The 17000-nt window shown below is 50.9% G+C and overlaps 1 protein-coding gene across 12 annotated transcripts in view; it reads left to right on the top strand.

The window, feature by feature from the left end:
* Nucleotides 1-17000, top strand: part of Rph3al (rabphilin 3A-like (without C2 domains)) — a 143304-nt gene that overhangs the window by 77091 nt on the left and 49213 nt on the right. For 6 of the 12 annotated variants that reach the window (XR_010055126.1, XM_008767942.4, XM_008767941.4 and 3 more), the window contains exon 5: nucleotides 13972-14058. The exons of 3 other annotated variants lie outside the window; for them this stretch is intronic. Coding sequence is in view for 8 of the 9 variants with exons in the window: in XM_008767942.4 (XP_008766164.1) it covers nucleotides 13972-14058 (87 nt within the window). In the remaining variant the exon portion in view is untranslated. Of the gene's footprint in view, nucleotides 1-30; nucleotides 210-1705; nucleotides 2093-13971; nucleotides 14059-17000 lie in introns of those variants that run through there. 3 more of the 12 variants (XM_039085152.2, XM_063268374.1, XM_063268373.1) reach the window with 3 other exon arrangements.

Below are 17000 nucleotides of genomic sequence, written 5' to 3'. Positions count from 1 at the left end.
TTCTGGAAAAAGAAGTTCTAAGAACGCAGAGGCCAGATTAGCTGTAAGAGTGAGTGAGTCTCTGAAGTTACATCTCTCCCCTCCTTAAATGTTCCATAGACCAGAGGCTCCAGGCATGAGGGAAGTTCATTGTGTTTAGCCCTTAACCTCCCCTCCCATGCCAGGCAACCCAGGCTCCCGCTGAACACTGGGAACCAACTATGAACAATGTGAGTCTGGAGCATGGTTCAGGAAAGAGCGCTTGCCTGGCATGTGCAAAGCCTTGGGTTTGACTCCCTGGTATTCACCAGAGCCATAGTGTCTGAGGGAGCTGGTCAAGGAGGAGACTATCCAGTGTGACGTGGTCAGCACTGCTCTGGGGATGGCCTCACACCTGAAAGGGGACCAGGGAAGACATTAGTGCCTCTTGGAGGAGCTCAAGGAAGGAGCCAGGGAGGAAGAGACTTTCAGATGTGTTTTAAGGATGTGAAGATGTTTGCCAGGCAAACATGAGGCTCAGTCTGGACAAAAACCTTGGAGACAGGAGAGTCGCCACAGAGACGAGAGTAGACAGTAAAACACGAGGCTGGTGTGACAGGCTTGCTGATCTTAGAGAGAGACAAGGCTGGAGAGAGAAAGCTGGACCAAACAGGGGGAGCCTCTCTCCTTCCCCCCACCCCTTTTGCTACATGTCCAGAAGTCTACTGTCTCTTTCCCCAGCAGCCTGTGGACTTTACTGTGTTTCTTTTGTTTTTGTTTTTTGTTTTTTTGTTTTGGAGCTGGGGACTGAACCCAGGGACTTGCGCTTGCTAGGCAAGCACTCTACCACTGAGCCAAATCCCCAACCCCTATTTCTTTTGTTTAATCCAGAGCCTCATTGTCATTGTCCCTAAGCTCAGGTGATAGTTATCCAAATTCTGGGTGAATGTCCAGAGTTAGCAGAGGCTTCTGACCTACCCTCACACAAAGACCATGAACCTTCCAAAAGCAAGCTTGGGTGTCTCCGTTCTGGGGATCAGGCCCTAAATACGAAGAGAAACAAGCAAGAGTGATCCCTAAATGTTCAGAGATCAGCTGAGTAGCAGATTCTATGGTTGGGAGATCTCTGGTCAGGTGCCGCAGGTAAGGGATCAGTTCCACAAAGCTCACTTCAGATGCTGGTCACCTGTGCAGTGCCAGGCCACCAGCCACATTGCTCTCTTGTGTTAGACTGGCTTGCTGGGGTGGCTCACGGCGTTCAGGGAGATGCCCTTCTGGTTTGTTAGGAAGGACAGTCAGATGAATAGATGTGTGGGATGGCGTGTGGGGAAGGTGGAAAGCCTCTTTGTAGGGACTTCCTTATGTTTCACTGTCCTGGAACCCATTCTCCTCCTTTTAATGGATGCTGACAGGACTGGTTACATTGTTGCCCATGACACCTGATTCTCCTCTCTGGGGTTAAAGGGTGGGGATATAGTCCTGACCCTCTAAGCAAGCTCGGTCTTTCTGTTGACCAGGCCCATTCCTGAGCTGTCTTAGACATCACCAGCCTCTTTAGCATATGAAAGCCTTTTCCTCTTGTTTTCTTTTTTCTTATTGCAGTATTTTTTGCTTCAATCCCTCTATGCTGGGATTAAGTGTGGGTGTTTTCTCCACGCCTGTTCCTGGGCTGCCATCCTGCCTCAGTGCACAAAAGCCTTTGCCATGCAAATCTGACAACCTGAGTCCAGCTCCCCAGGACCCACGTTAAAAACCAGATGCAGTAGACCTCATTTGCCATCCCAGCACCTACAGAGAGATGGCGGAGCCTCTTGATGAGAGATTATCTGTGAGAGGCCTGGGTAACCAGAACCTGAGGCCTGATTAGGGATTACATTCTGTTGTGGCCAGCAGTTTGTCTGGGAAGTTTATCTTCAAGGAAGGATAGTTCTATCCTCTGTGTTCCCAGTTTTTGAGCCTAGAAACATCCTTTTTTAATGTGTAGGCACTAGACCTCAGGTGAGGGGCAAGATTGGGAGGGAAGCTGAACCCTTCAGTTACTAACCCGTGTGAGCCCGATGAGAATTCCAGCACCTGGACATCAGTCTCATAATCCATGTTGATCTGGGTCCAACACAAAGCACGACTTACTTATGTAAGTATCCCCCTCCCAACCCCCGTATACTGGTGCACATCGTCCAGTGATGAATCAAATCAGGGTTTTATCCGTGTTACCTGCCACTGAGCCACACCCCCAATCCAAGTCCTTACTTTAGTCTCACCCACCAGGGTCTCAGGGTCCCAATCTAGTTCTGCCCTCTCCTCCATGTGTGAATTTGGCTGAGCAGCCCAGAGTCTCAGGGCCTTCAGTTCCTAGTTCAGCTCATTAAGCCTCCCTTGCAGGGTTGTTGTGAATGTCACTGAGATTAAATTCGATAATGATAATGTATGCTGAGCACTGGAATGTCGCCGAATACCTGCTCAATAAGTGGCAGCTATTATCGTTGTTGCGAGTTGTAACTCTAAGTAACCACACAGCAAGGAGCGAGATCGATGTGAGTTCAGTTGTCTCCACCACCTGGGCCTTCCCTTCCCCTCACTGCCTCCTGGCCTGGAAGTGATTTGATTTGCAAAGGTGAAACTGGATTTAGAGCCACCTGGCCTGCCTGTGCTGGTCCCCAGTGGTAACCGGCCTGACCCTTAGTCCTCTGGTGATTGAGACAGGGTATTTGTGGCTCAGGTCTTCACAGTTCTAAGTGCCACGGCTAGCAAGTTGAGTGTAGAAGCAAGAAGTGGCCTTTGGAACTAGGAGATGATGAAGCCTTCAGGAAGGATTTGCCTTACCTAGGACGGTTGGTTGGTTTAGGCACAGGGAAGGCCTGAGGGACTCTGGGAGAATTACGTGTGCGTGCGTGCGTGCGTGCGTGTTCGTTTCCAGTCCTTGGCACCCCTGCCTGGGGAGAGTCAGAATTATTGCTTGTCTCCCACTCTACATACTCTGTGAGACTCAGGCTTATCTCCTTTGATGGTTAAAGCACATGAGTCCCTCCATGGTCTCCTCACCAGGAGCTATTGAACCCCTTTTTTTTTCTGGAAGGCTCTGGAGCAGTTGTTTAACTGTGCAAACTGCAAATGGGGGTCCCTGTCTATAAATATAGGAACCTTCTATATTTTTTCTCCATACTATCTGAAATTTAAAAATATTGTTTGAAACAGATACCTTCTGTTGATTGTGCTTTTCCCACTGCACGTGCCCCTCCTCTCTGGGCACAGATTCTGATGGCCCCCTGACAGTCGAACCCCACGTGGAGTGGCAGACTGGCAGCCATGGTAGGGCCTTGGTAGAAACAGGCACATGGGGGCTTCCCAGCCTCCAGGCTGACATCCATCTTTATTGGGGATGACTACTTCAGGAAGCTGCCCCTGGCTGTTCCCTGTGCCCTCTGTGATTGTGTGTGTAATTCCTCTTTGCTATGTGTTCCTATGAATCTCCCTCTGGGCTTGGTCACACTCACTGTTCTGTTCACACTCAGGCCAAGGTTTGTGTGTCCGTGGCCCAGAACTGTGCCAGGTCCCACATTGTCCTGGGGTCTCAGGGCTGTGCCAGGCACACTTTCTCAGTTGTCTTTAATACTGTAGTTGCTCCCCTGCCCCAACCCTTTTCCCCTGCTGCTTCCTCTTCCCCTCCTTCCTCTCTTTGCTTTTGGCTTTTCTTTGAGACAAGGTCACACTGTGTAGCTCAGGCTGACCTAGAACTCACAACCCCCCCTCTCTCAGTCTTCTGAATTTTGGGATTACACACCCACATCACGGGAACTTTGTTGTTGTTGTTACTTTTTTAAATTATATTTATTTATTATGTGTGTGCTTATGTGTGTGTGCATAGCATATGTGTGTGACCTCCCACAGCATGTGTGTGGAGGTCAGCGGGGAGACAACTTTGGAAAGCCGATCCTTTCTTTCCACCATGTGGATTGAACCAAGGTTGTCAGGTTTGGTAGCAAATACCTCTACAGTGGCCCACATGGTATGTTTCTAGTACCTCATGCTGGGCACACACCTAACACCTTCCCCTAACACCCACCCTATTGAGTTCATTGCTGGGACCAGAAGCCGTGGGCCTCACGTCCTGTTTAATTGCTCAGTATTAGGACTTCTGTTGTCTTCCTCCCAGCTTCTGACTGGATGACTCTCCCCTCTTTGCCCAAGTCCTTGTTGAAACTGTCTCTGCCCAACACCGTGTTCCTATACCCACACTGCATACCCCGTCCCCTGTCCCCACTGTGTCCCCCCATACACCCTGCACACCCCCCACTTCTATGCACCACTGGAAAGAAGACAGAAACTCCAAATTCAATCTCATGGTCTGGAATGGGATGCGGAAATTCATTAGGACTAGAAAGGATTAAAAAGAGGGCATACTGGGCACTGTCCTTGGTGCCCAAATTAGGCAGGGCCTCACCTCAATGTCTTGATCACATATACAGCATGATGACACAGAAACAGTGCAAAGTCACATTCTAGCCATGATTTCCTGATATGGGCTGTGTGGATGTTAATAATCATGAGTTTGCCTTTTTAACCCTCCCCTCTGCTGGGGACACTGTGGTGACTGTGTGAGTGGCAGGTGGAGGGAGGTGTTTTGGATATGATGGTGGTGTCATTTTATGGGGTGTTGGGGAATGAGGGCTGGCACAGGTCTGGAGCTTGCGATGGTCCCTATGATACCAGTGGCTCTGATGGAGGGAGCCTGGCAGGGGCTGAAGACAGGATGGGACTGCAAGTTCCACACTGGGACATTAGGGTTGGAAGTCCTTCTGCAGGGCAGCTCAGCTACTTCCCAGCTTCTGTCTTAGGCCAACCAGTGATGGCTGTGTCCTTTGGGGCTCTGTTTATGACAGCATTTGAATGTGGTCAGGGTAATAGCTGGAACCTAAGGGTCCTTTGGCTTTGCTGGCTGCCTGGGCGATGCCCTAATGCTTGGGAAGGCAGGGCTAGGCTGTGTCCTCTCCCATGTGAGGCTCTACCTTGTTTGGATCTCTGGATGAGTTGTGGGGTCCAGGGATCTCATTCCTGCCTTCACACTGGGTGGAGAGCATGAAATTAGGTCCATGTAGAAGGAGAAATGCCCTTCCCAAATAGGTCTGTCAGCTGCAGCCAACCCAACATCTGTGTCTCCGACAGAACAAGGCTCACACTCTAGCTCCCATGGCCAAGTTATCCAGATCTCTTGTTCAAAAGACAGGATTTCAAATCCCTGCTTCAGGAGATGCTCCGGAAGTTAAATGAGAGACTCCTTGAAGCAGTGCCTTTGGTGCCCAGCTCAGTGTTAGCACCACATAAACTTGAAATATTTAAAACATGCACATCAATATCTGAACTATACGTATTAAGTTGCTTGGCAGTGGAACTTGGGGTCCCAGTACTGAATCTATGGCAACAAGACTGTTCTCAACTCATCTGCCTAAGAGGGCAGAAGTGCAGCTGTAGGCTCAGCTGATGATGTCTTAGAGATCAAGGCTGAGCCTGCGATCAGTGGGTTTGTTGACCCAGTGATACCACCTGGCCTGACTCCTCATTCCACCCAGTTGATCTGTAAACCCATGTGCTGTCAGCTTTACCTGGCCTGCAGAAGCCCAGCTCTAATCCAGTAAAGCATCTTTCCCAAAGTGTTCAGCATAGACTTCTTTTCAATAGGGATTCTGGGGTTACGGCTGTCACTCAGCAGTAGAGCACCTACTGCTACAGCATTCGTGAGGTCCTGGGCTCTGTCCCCAGCCCAGAATGAAGGGAGGGAGGGAAAGGGGAGAGGGAGTAAAAGGAATTCTGCTTATCCTGGTGCTGGGAACTGAACTCAGGGCATCACACGTCCTAGGCAAGTGCTCTGCACTTGGCCATAGCCCTCGCCCTACTGCTTATCTATTTGAAATAGATCTCAGGGCCAGCAAAATGGCTCAGTAGATAATGGCATTTACTACCATGCCCGATGATCCTTATTTGAGTCATAGAACCCACAGGGTACAAGGAAAGAACTGACTCCCACAATGTCTGGCCTCCACACATGAGTTGGGTGGTTATGTGCATACAAAGACACACACAGACACAGGCGTAGACACACAGACACACAGATAGACAGACAGAGAGACACACACAGATAGACAGAGACACACACAGAGACACACAGACACACAGAGAGACAGACAGACACACACACAGATACACACAGACACCTACTCCATCAATATAAAGTAGATTTTGACTTAGCACTATCTGATTTACATTCCAGCTGATACTTTCCCAGAAATTTTCTATGCGTAGATAGACTTCCGAATCCATTACGCGCACATACATATTTATGCGGTAGCTTGCCGACTTCAGACGATGCAGACGGTTTACGAGCTATTGGTTTTAAGTGTATTGTGTCCATCACCCGTCTCGTTACCTGTACAGCTTTGTCAGTATTTTTTGTCCCCTTTTCCATTTACATCATCGTCGTTTTTTTATTGCTGGCACAGCTTTCCCTGCAGCACAGTGTGATGTCGTCGTCTTGTGTGGCTTTGCTTTCAAGGGTCAGGCAGTGTGTGGGAATAAGCAGACCCTCGGGGGTTCCTGCCTCATATAGCCTGTGCATGTGCTGGGACCATGCTGTGCACGCGACCATGCTGTGCAGCCGCTGTGTTTCCCTGCTTCGTTTCGGAGGATGGACAGCCCCTCACCAGTGTCACCTGCAGTGTGGCTCCTATGGACAAAGTCTCATCCATCAGTTTCCACGCATTGGATATTTTGGGAAACGACCATGACCCATTTGGTAGCATTGTGTGTTGGGGGGCTTATATAGGTGGGTGTATACTTGTACCACAACATGGGGGAGCAGGCAGAGGACAACTTTTGGGATTGCTTCTCTTTCCACCATGTAATCTGGGAGTATAGAATTCAGATCGTCTTAGCCTAAAACAGCACCTATGGGTAATGTTCATTGTATATGGAAGCACCAAATACGTTTCAATGACTACCCTAAGCGGTTTGTACCTGTAGTCCCAGCTGCTCTTGAGGCTGACATAGGAGGAATTTAGGTACAGCCTAGGCCACCAGGCAAGATCTTATCTCGAAAAAGTAAAAATAAAGAAGTACATAGCCACCGTTACTGTCACTAATGGGGCACAGTTAGGTAGCTTGGGCCTGCTGGTGCGGAGTCTCCGAAGGTGACCTCCCCTCTCAAGTTGGCAAAGTGCCATGAGCTTGAGTCTCCGGGCGGTGAATGACAGTCCTGAAAAGACCCAGGGTTCTTCCAGGAGTGTGTGGCCATTTGCTCCAGATGGCTGTCCTGAGAGAAGGCAGGCCTGCTTTCAAGACAGTGTCCTTTCCTGTAAGCTCCCTCTAGCTCCCCACTTCAAGCAGCTTCAGAAGCAGTGGGGTGAGTGCCCTGCGAAGGTGTAGCGGGATTGGTGTGTCAGGAGCCCAGTGAGAACTCATGGGGACCAAGGCAAAGGCACCTGGGGTTTGATCTTCCTGGCTTTAAGAGCCTTTTAATTTATACTTTTATTTTTGAGACAGAGTCTCATGTGGCCTGAGTTGTCTTACCATGGAGTTGAAGATGCCACTAAGTCCCCAGTTCCCCGCCTCTGTTTGCCAAGTGCTGGAATTATGGGAGTGCTCTTTTTCCCCTGGATTATACCGCGCTGAGGATGGAATCCAAGGCTATTGGGTGCTGGGTAAACTCTGCCAATCAAGCTGTGCGTCTGCCCCTTGAGAGCGTTTTTGTCAGGCTCTCTGGCTCTTGGCTGTGATCAGGGAAGGGGACACGTGGCCTTGGCTTCCTGGGCATAACTGAAGTATGTATTATGAGGACATTTGTTGGGGGGGAGACACTGGAGTCAGCATTGAAACAGATACTACACAGGTAACCTTCAGGATGCACCCCGGGGATGCTCATGTGACGGTAAGATGGACATCTCTGCTGCCTACCTTAGCAAAGGATGTGTTACATCATTTCTGAGGCCTGCCCTGCTGGCCTCATGTTTCATTTCTTAAGAATAAGCGCCCCAGCCCAGCCAGTAGTGCAACCCCCTCTGGGGACCCCACACTTATACACTAACTATGCCTCTCCCCAGTCTAACCTCCCAGCATCCCACTCATCAGAACTGCTTGGGGTGGACCTCATGCCTAGACCTGGCTCATGCTGCGAAGTGCGTGTCTGTGTAGGGGCTCCCCTTCCTTCCTTCCTGCTTCCTGAAGATAGTCCTAACAGGCATGGCCTCTGTCCTGTCTGACAGCCTGGTAGGGACAGCCACAGTGGTCCATCACACGCAGCAGAGGACAAAAACACTACCGGGACAGACAGGAGGAGGACGCAAGAGCCTGCAATGGAAGTTGCTACTGGGTAAGGCAAGAGAAGCCTGACCGGAAGAAGGGTCTAAAGGGCATCTAGGCCAGTGAGGAAGACTGTAGTCAGATGCACCCCAGTCAAAGCTGCAGCACAGTGAGATCCTGGGACGGAGGCAGAGCAAGGGCTCTGGGCTGTCGTGGAAAGCCAACATGGCTGAGCTGTAGAGTAGAGAAAGCAGGAGCCAGGGCAGGGCAGAGGCCAGTGGGGATAAGGGAGTCAGTCCATCCGGAACGCCCTTCACCATACAGCAGGCATTGGTCTTCATCCAGACGCAGCAGAAAGTTTCTAAAGTCTCGTAGGCTGGCAGAAGTAGGAGAAACGGCATCTGTACAGTTCGTAGGCTGTACCGTGAACTAATTGGGGCCTGGCTGGTATAGGGGACACAGGCTGCAGAGCCCATGGTGTAGGCTAGGGCATGGTAGTGACTGTGGTTCATGCAGAGGTGACAGAGGGGAGTTTACAGGCTCAAAAGCTGCTTGGAGCTCCTATGGAGGAATTATTGAATGGTGGGGAGGGTGTAAGAGAGGAAGGATCAGGGTGCCTGCTGGGTCGGGGCAGTAAAAAAGGAACTTGTGTTATTCACTGAGAAAGATGTGCTGGCAAAGGGTTCCATCATACGTTGTAGGAATAACCTTCCTTGATCTTCACAACAGGGCACAGGTTATTCGTTGCCACTGATGTAGGTGGAGGAAAAGAAGAAGTTAGAGGAAGTGCAAGTCCAAGGCTGCCTCCCAAGGGCACAGTCTGCTTCTGGCCTGTGTTCCACTCACTGGCCCCTTCCCTGGGTTCTCAGGGCTGGACCACACATCTAAAAAGGGACGAACAGATAGATTGAGAATAACAACACAGTCTGGAGGCTTAGTGTGATTTCCTTAGTGCTCAGATGTATTTTTCAAGCTGCCAAGCAGTGAGGACCCCAGGAGCAGAGTCCCATCGTAGAAGGCAATTCTGCTCGTGGGAAGCCAATTCCCCAGGCCTAGGGTCGCCTTGCCAGGTGGAGAGGCTCTTTCGTGCACAACCTTTCTTTTGTTCATTCCTTTTAAATACTGACTGCTTAATTTTCTGTACTGGAATCTGAAAACAAAGACCAAACTCATAAAGGGAAATGGAAATCTCTCATTATTTCCCTCTTGATCTGAGATTTAATAGAGCAGCAATTCTGTACTACTTGAAGTGAGCATGTTATCTTTCCGTAGCCCCAGGCTCTAGGGAATACCCAGCTCCCTGACAGTCAGGCATGCTCCAAGCATGTGAATATGGCTGAGTGATGCCTACGAGCCACTGTAGCTTCTATCCGTGGTGGCTGGAGCTTGGCAGGGCAACAGGGTTGTGCACACATGGGTGGGTGTGTCCCATCCTGCCACCCTTCTGATCCCCTATAAAAAACTCTAAAAGGCAAAGAGTCATGGAGACAAACTCCAAGAAAGTGCCCACTGTTGCCCTTTCTGAAAAAGGATGGGAGTGGCTTTCTCTCCACCTGAATAGCCACAGACCTGGTTCGAACCTGGGGAGCAAGCAACACTGAGTTCTCTGCTGTGGGGAAGTGGGGATTCCATACCCCAGCATGGATGGGCCATCTGCCCCTCTTTCTTCCTCCTACACCAGACTGGAGCACACCTACTGTCTTCAGCCTCACCTTTAGAGCTGGAGCATGCCACATCTGTCCAAGTAGAGGATAGGATAGTTTTCGTGAGCTTTTCCCTTGTTTCCTCCCATCCTCCCCACCCCTGACCCCACGGCATGGATGTACCAGCCACCAGATGTTTTAACAAGACATGTGTACCCCACTCTTTAAAACCCCCATTTAGGGGTGAGGAGGATGACTCAGTCAAGGCACTGCTGCCGAGTTCAGACTTGGAGTTCAGTCTCTGGGACCCACGTGGTAGAGGGTAAAGGTGTCCCTCTGGCCTCCACATACAGTAAATAATGTTAAAATTTTCTTTAAAAAAAAAATCTCGGGGTTGGGGATTTAGCTCAGCGGTAGAGCGCTTGCCTAGCGAGCGAAAGGCCCTGGGTTCGGTCCCCAGCTCCGGAAAAAAGAAAAGAAAAAAAAAAAATCTCACTTAGGGAGCTGGAGAGATGGCTCAGTGGTTAAGAGCACTGTCTGCTCTTCCAGAGGTCCTGAGTTCAATTCCCAGCAACCACATGGTGGCTCACAACCATCTGTAATGGGATCTGATGCCCTCTTCTGGTGTGTCTGAGAACACAGTTACAGAGTACTCACATAAATAAAATTTTAAAATGTCCCCCTTAACCCTCCCATGCACACTGCTTGGTGCAGCTGAGCCGCCCTCAGCAGGGGGACTCCTGGGAAGGTCCTGCACACCATCAGGTTTACAGTACCTGGCCCCGCCCGTCCATGTGTCTCATCCAACAACCTGTGCCCTGTTCCAAGGGCATCCCATACCACCATCCATCGGTGGGCACAAGGGTGGGCACATTTTGCTGAGCAAATATTCTAGCATCGAGCTCCTTCCCTGGTCCCCAGTCTCACTTTAAATGATCGTTCATGACTGATAGATACTACACCAGATGATGCCCGGCCCGAGGAGGATCTCCTGGGCTGTCAGAGCGGGATGCCACAGGTGCTGCTAGTAAGACAGGGCCGGCGTCGGCTGAGTGCCTTGTCTATACCGCTGGGATTTTGTGTGAATCTCAAGTTAATCTTCAAAACGATGAATGGTGAACTTAGATGTAAGAACATCTGTGGTTTGGACCGGCTTGGGTAATCCCACCCAAAAGCTCACCCTGGCTTGCCCCAGTCAAAGCCTGTGTCCTAGCGACATAACCCACTGACACTGCAGGAACCAGGATCAGGGTTATAAGGACATCAAGTTGTTGGCCTCCCACCATGCAATAGAGAGAGACCCATGGTGGGGGGCCGCTATGGACCAAATATTTGTGTTCCCTAAACCTATTTTCTTTTTTGGTTCTTTTTTTTCGGAGCTGGGGACCGAACCCAGGGCCTTGCGCTTCCTAGGCAAGCGCTCTGCCACTGAGCCAAATCCCCAACCCCCCTAAACCTATATTCTGATGTCCACACCCACTTGGAGGCATGGTCTTTGGAAAGTGACTTGAGTTGGAGGCAGTCACAGGGTTGGGCCCATATGATGGGGCTGGAAACTTTATAAGAGGAGGAAGCGGCCAGAGCTCTGTCACCTGTCACATATTGGTCAGCCTTTCAGGCCTCCGGCACTGTGGAAAGCAACTCCTGTAGCTTCAGTCAGGAACTACGGTCTTTTTATCACATCAAACTGATCTGACCTAGATAGGGCCTGACACTGCACTGTCTCCTCCCTCTAGGGACAGTGATCATTGGACTGCTGGGCAGTTTGCAGGGTGCTAGTGGAAGCTGCTAGGCTGAGAGAGAACTTAGGACAGAACTAGACTGGCCAAGAACAAGTGTTGGGGCATGTGCGAGTGAGTCCCAACTACACCCCTATCCCTGGAGGACCCAGCTCTCAGAATCAGTCTGTGCTGTGTCAGTGGTTAGCTACTTAGAGCCTTCAGCCGCATCCTAGGTCCCTGCGGGAACAGAACCAGCCCGAGGTACCTGGGGAGAGGGGACTGATTGTTCTGCTGAGCTCTGGAAGGCAATTCCGCTTGGTGGTTCTCAAGCTGAGCAGTCTACAGGATCTCAGAGTCTCTCTAGCTCCATGTCTTCAAAGGGATCACATCACACACATCGAGCACCTCCTCCACATGCTGTGGCTGGGGTCACTGTACCTGGCACACATGATTGCTCCATAAATGGTGGCCGCCAGTATTTTCATCACACTTGATTTTCAAGAGCATGGTCTCATTCAACAGCCTTGGGGGAGGGCAGAGCACCAGAGGCCTACACCAGAGGTGGTGGCCTAAAGTCTAGGAGATGAGCTGCTAACCCCTGGAGAGGCTTACTATCCCTAGCCTGTAAATGGTCCAAAAGCAGGGGTAACACTGGTAACTGCCTCTCCCTTCAAAAGGCCCAGAGAGCTGAGAGCACCCCCAGGGAGCACCTCCAGGGAGCATCTCCAGGGAGCATCTCCAAGGAGCAATGGGCAGCTCTGAGCCCCCCTTACATGCTTGACCACAAACACTGCAAACCCAGCACTTTCCCGAGAGCCAGTAAGGAGCCCCTGTGCTGCCTGGAACCTGAGAAGGGACCTTCCTGCCAGCTCAGAGACAGGGCCTTAGAGCAGTTTCCACTTTGTTTAGAAAATCAGAGAAGTGACTTTGGATGGCGGCCAATCCATGCCCACACATGAAGCATCATTGCTTCCCTTCTGAGTGTGCCGGCTCCCGCCATTCCTGCACAGCACAGGCTGGGCTGCCCGGTCAGGCTGGTGATGCACGCCTGGGAAAGCCAAGTTGGTGACATTTCTCTCTCCATGGAGAGGCGTGTCTCTTGCTCAGTTGGCAGTCTGCAGCAAAGGCCAAGCGACAGATCCATCCTTCCCTCAGTGGAAGCCCTTACCCTGTAGGGACAGGAGCGTCTGTAAAACCCCCAGGAAAAGCCATCAATTTTCAGTCACACGCCCCTGGTAGGCTGGGAACCAACCTCAGCCCCAACAAATCCACCTCTGCCTTCCAGTGTTTATCCTGGCCTTCCCCGCCATTGTTTGTTGCTGTGCCTCTCGAAGGAAAGCAAAGTGTCTGTTTAGATGTTAAGAACTTGGGGCTGGGGATTTAGCTCAGTGGTAGAGCGCTTGCCTAGGAAGCGCAAGGCCCTGGGTTCGGTCCCCAGCTCCGAAAAAAAGAACCAAAAAAAAAAAAAACCTTAAACAATTGAGTAGAAGGAGAAACACTGGAGTCTGTGATCTGGCTGTTTATGTCTGGAAGGGAACAGTGGAGGTGGGTGCTACAGCATCACTGCTTACCCAGTTCTCCCTTGCTTCAGACCCTGGACAAGGTCTCAGGTCTCTCACACCCTTCACTCCTGACCTGTGCAGTGGGCTCACCACCTTACTGAGCCGATCCTGGAATCCTTGCATGAGAAATGTGGTATCGGTTGGGGACTTAGCTCAGTGGTAGAGTGCTTGCCTACCAAGCGCAAGGCCCTGGGTTCGGTCCCCAGCTCCGAAGAAAAAAAAAAGAGAAATGTGGTATCAAGCACACGCTATGCTGTTGTTCATCTGTCTCCCTGTGGCCCCTAGCCTGTCAGGCACGTGTGGGCGTTTCTGGCCTGCTCCTGAGCAGGTGTGTACTTTCTTTGGGAGAGGACCGCACTTCCCACCCACATCTGCAGGTAGCCGCGGTCCTCTGTTGGAAGGCAATGTCTTCATCTGTCGTTTGCTTGGCTCCTCCCCAGGTATTAGGCATTTGGGCGATTTCCAGTTCTTTGCGGCTGAACACGCTGGTGCTGTGGGGATCACTAGCTGATATTTCCCCCCTGATTGCTGGTTTCGATGAGGTCCTTACAAGACAGAATTATGGGATGTGCAATCTGTAACATGAAGATCCATAGCTGGGGCAACTAGATTGCCAAGGCTGCCAAGGCAGTCAAAGCTTCCAAGATTAGCTGTGCTTTGGGAGGCCTGTCCTTAGCTCAAAGCAGAAACTATCCTCTGAGAAGGTGCCAGAGTATTGCTTGGGGCCCACTGCCCTAGCTCCACAGCCTAGGAGAAAGCAGCCAAAATACTGACACTCGTGCGTCCTCTCTCTTGTAGAAAGTCTGCACCAAGTGTGGGATCGAGGCTTCCCCCGGCCAGAAGCGGCCCCTGTGGCTGTGTAAGATCTGCAGTGAGCAGAGAGAGGTAGGGATCCTGAAGTGGCTTGGGCTTGGGCGGGGCAGGGTGGATGGATCAAGATGGAGCCCGGTCCACTAGCACTGGGGTGCTGATAGGAACTTCTCCAGAGGGAAGGTCACAAGGAGGACTACCCAGGGAAGAAGGGTGGGGAAGAAAACCTCCTGGTCCTCCTGTCCCCTTGCTGCTGTAAAGGTGAGCTCTGTAGAGTAAGCTCTGGGTTTGTGCTTTGGGGGCCATGGTTTCCATGGTAGCCTCCCTGTGAGGAATAGTAATTTCCCCAGCTACGTGTCTTCTGAGCACGTGGCACTACGACAGAGTGCTGCCAGCTGCCCATCCATTTCCCCTTTGACATGTCCCTCTTGGGTGTCGGCTCTCCCTTTGCATGGTGGGGAAACACTTAAGGCTAGATAGCCTGTGTATACTGAGCTAACAGCGAGGGAGGTGGCTGGCAGTTGAGTGAAGCCATAGCCTGCCATGATGCCACTATCCAGAATCCTCCCTGGTGCCAATGTTCTGTGGGTCCGGCGTGGCTCCTTTCTGGGGGAAATAAATCATTCTTGGGGGGTCGATAAAACCTCCAGGGTGGCAGCAGATGTGTGGCAGAGCCTAGAACTGCTTCTCCTCACACCAGGCCTGGGTTTTCCCCTCTACCTAACGCAGGATAAAACCTGAGCAGGCCAAGGCAGGCAGCTTCAGGGGAGGCAGAGTGGGCAGAGGCAGCCGTGAGCTCTCTGGGGATGGTCCTGTTTTTAGTTATTCTGCCTGGTGCTCTTCACACAATGCTTTCTATTCTGGAAAATTCTATCCCATGCCATTCCGTCTTCCTCCTGGGCATCATATGTTTTAAAACTCCCCAGGCTGTCCTCTGCACTCCTGGATCCTTTCACAATTCCTTTCACTGGGTCCTGAGTTCCTCAGGGCAGAGCCAGGCATCCTGGGTATGTGGTGATCCTAGGAGCACACCCCAGTCCTGCTGTGTACACAGCTGCCCACTCTCCTCCACTCTCCTCACGCATGCTTTCTCTCTCATGTTCCTGCCTTGGGACCGGGTCCTGCTGTTTGCACCCATCTCTCCCAGGTGCGGAAGTCTCTCTCTAGCTTCATTTTTAGTGACTTGGCAGTCTGGTCTAGTCTGTGGTCCTCCACCTCCTGTGGGATGCTTTACATTCTCATATATAGGAGAACTAATCTCCCAGCTGTCTCCACCTACTGCTGGGCGCTGAGCTCCGAAGGCAGCGCATTCGAATGCTCAAAATAGTAAGTGTAGCTAGGCATTGACACACACCTGAAATCCTAACTCAGGAGGAGGCAGAGGTCCAAAGTTGGAGGCTAGCCTAGACTACCTAGCAAGATTGTGTGAGTGTGTGTGTGTGTGTGTGTGTGTGTGTGTGTGTGTGGTGTGTGGTGTGTGTGTGTGGTGTGTGGTGTGTGTGTGTCTGTGTGTGTGTGTGTGGTGTGTGTGTGTGTCTGTGTGTGTGTGGTGTGGTGTGTGTGTGTGTGTGGTGTGTGTGTGTGTCTGTGTGTGTGTGTGGTGTGGTGTGTGTCTGTGTGTGTGTATGTGCTGTGTGTGTGTGGTGTGTGTGTCTGTGTGTGTGGTATGTGGTATGTGTCTGTGTGTGTGTCTGTGTGTGTCTGTGTACGTATTGTGTGTGGTGTGTGTGTGTGTGTACATATTGTGTGTGGTGTGTATGTGGTGTGTATGTGGTGTGTGTGTGGTGTGTGTGTGGTGTGTGTGTGGTGTGTGTGTGGTGTGTGTTTATGTGTGTTGTGTGTTGTGAGTGTGTGGTGTGTGTCTCTGTGTGTGTGTGTGGTGTGTATGGTATGTGTGTATGTGCGTGTTGTCTGTGTGTGGTATGTGTGTGTGTTGTGTCTGTGGTGTGTGTGGTGTGTCTGTGTGTGTCGTGTGTGTGTTGTGTGTCTGTGTCTGTGTTTATTTTAAGAGTAAGTTTGAACCTCTGATCTACTGAGGTATACATCTTGGTTTTGAGTGTGGCCAAGCTTACATGTTGCTTTAAAAATATTTCCATCTGTCATTGCTGTGTGTCTGGAAGACAGAGCAGGGTCTTGAAGTGTCATTTAGAACTGCCTAGAGGGCCCTTGTCCCCTCATGGTGGTAATGAGGGCCTTTCATGGAATGGCTGGAGGTGAGGGTGTGTCAAGCTTACCTCACGTTACCTGCCTCACGCTATGTAAGTATTAGAGGTTGTCCTCCCTCGAAGCCCACTCTTTAGCTAAGGTCTCTACAGTCATCAAGGGACCCCTTTTAAGATAGATAAATAGCTGGGTGGTGATTTTGTACCCCTTTAATCCCAGCACGAGGAGGCAGAAGCAGGGCTGATCTTGGTGAGTTTGAGGCCAGCCAGGTTAACAGAGTTCCAGGACAGCCAAAGCAAATGTTGAGACCTTGGAGAGGGGTGGGGAAGAGGACATTTTTCTACATAGTGTCTGGTGAAGAGACTTCTCGGGATAAAACACTGTTCACACGTGAACTGGTCAGGTTGCAGCAAGGGAAAGAAAGTGAATGGGAAGAAAGGATCGGGCCTCTGAGTCTCCAACTCCTTAAAAGTCCTGAGCTCCGGTACTTAGGGAGGGCCTCTCCCAGCCCATTCTAATCTCTAGGATGCCCCATTTCCAGAAAAGTCTGAAATAGCTTCAGATGAATTTTCTTATCTTCCCTAAGGCGAAGAATGCAAGACTGTGGTTATGCTATCAACTTGTCCTTGAATCTTTAGGAGCTGATAAAGCTTAGCGAGATCAAAAAGGTCCCCTCGGTGGCTCCAGGCAGCAGCGCACGCAGCTTGCTGCACTCAGACAGGGCCGTGAACGTGGTTCATCGAATCATCTGTGGGTGTGTGCCATGCCCATGTGCTGGAGTCTGCTGTCTGCCTGGGCAGGGGATGGGGGCAGGGCAGTGGGTTTCCTAGTGCCCTTTTGTTCTCGTCAAGAAA

This window comes from Rattus norvegicus, chromosome 10, assembly GCF_036323735.1.
Source record: "Rattus norvegicus strain BN/NHsdMcwi chromosome 10, GRCr8, whole genome shotgun sequence".
Lineage (NCBI taxonomy): Eukaryota > Metazoa > Chordata > Mammalia > Rodentia > Muridae > Rattus > Rattus norvegicus.
This window is presented reverse-complemented; position numbering and strand designations above follow the sequence as displayed.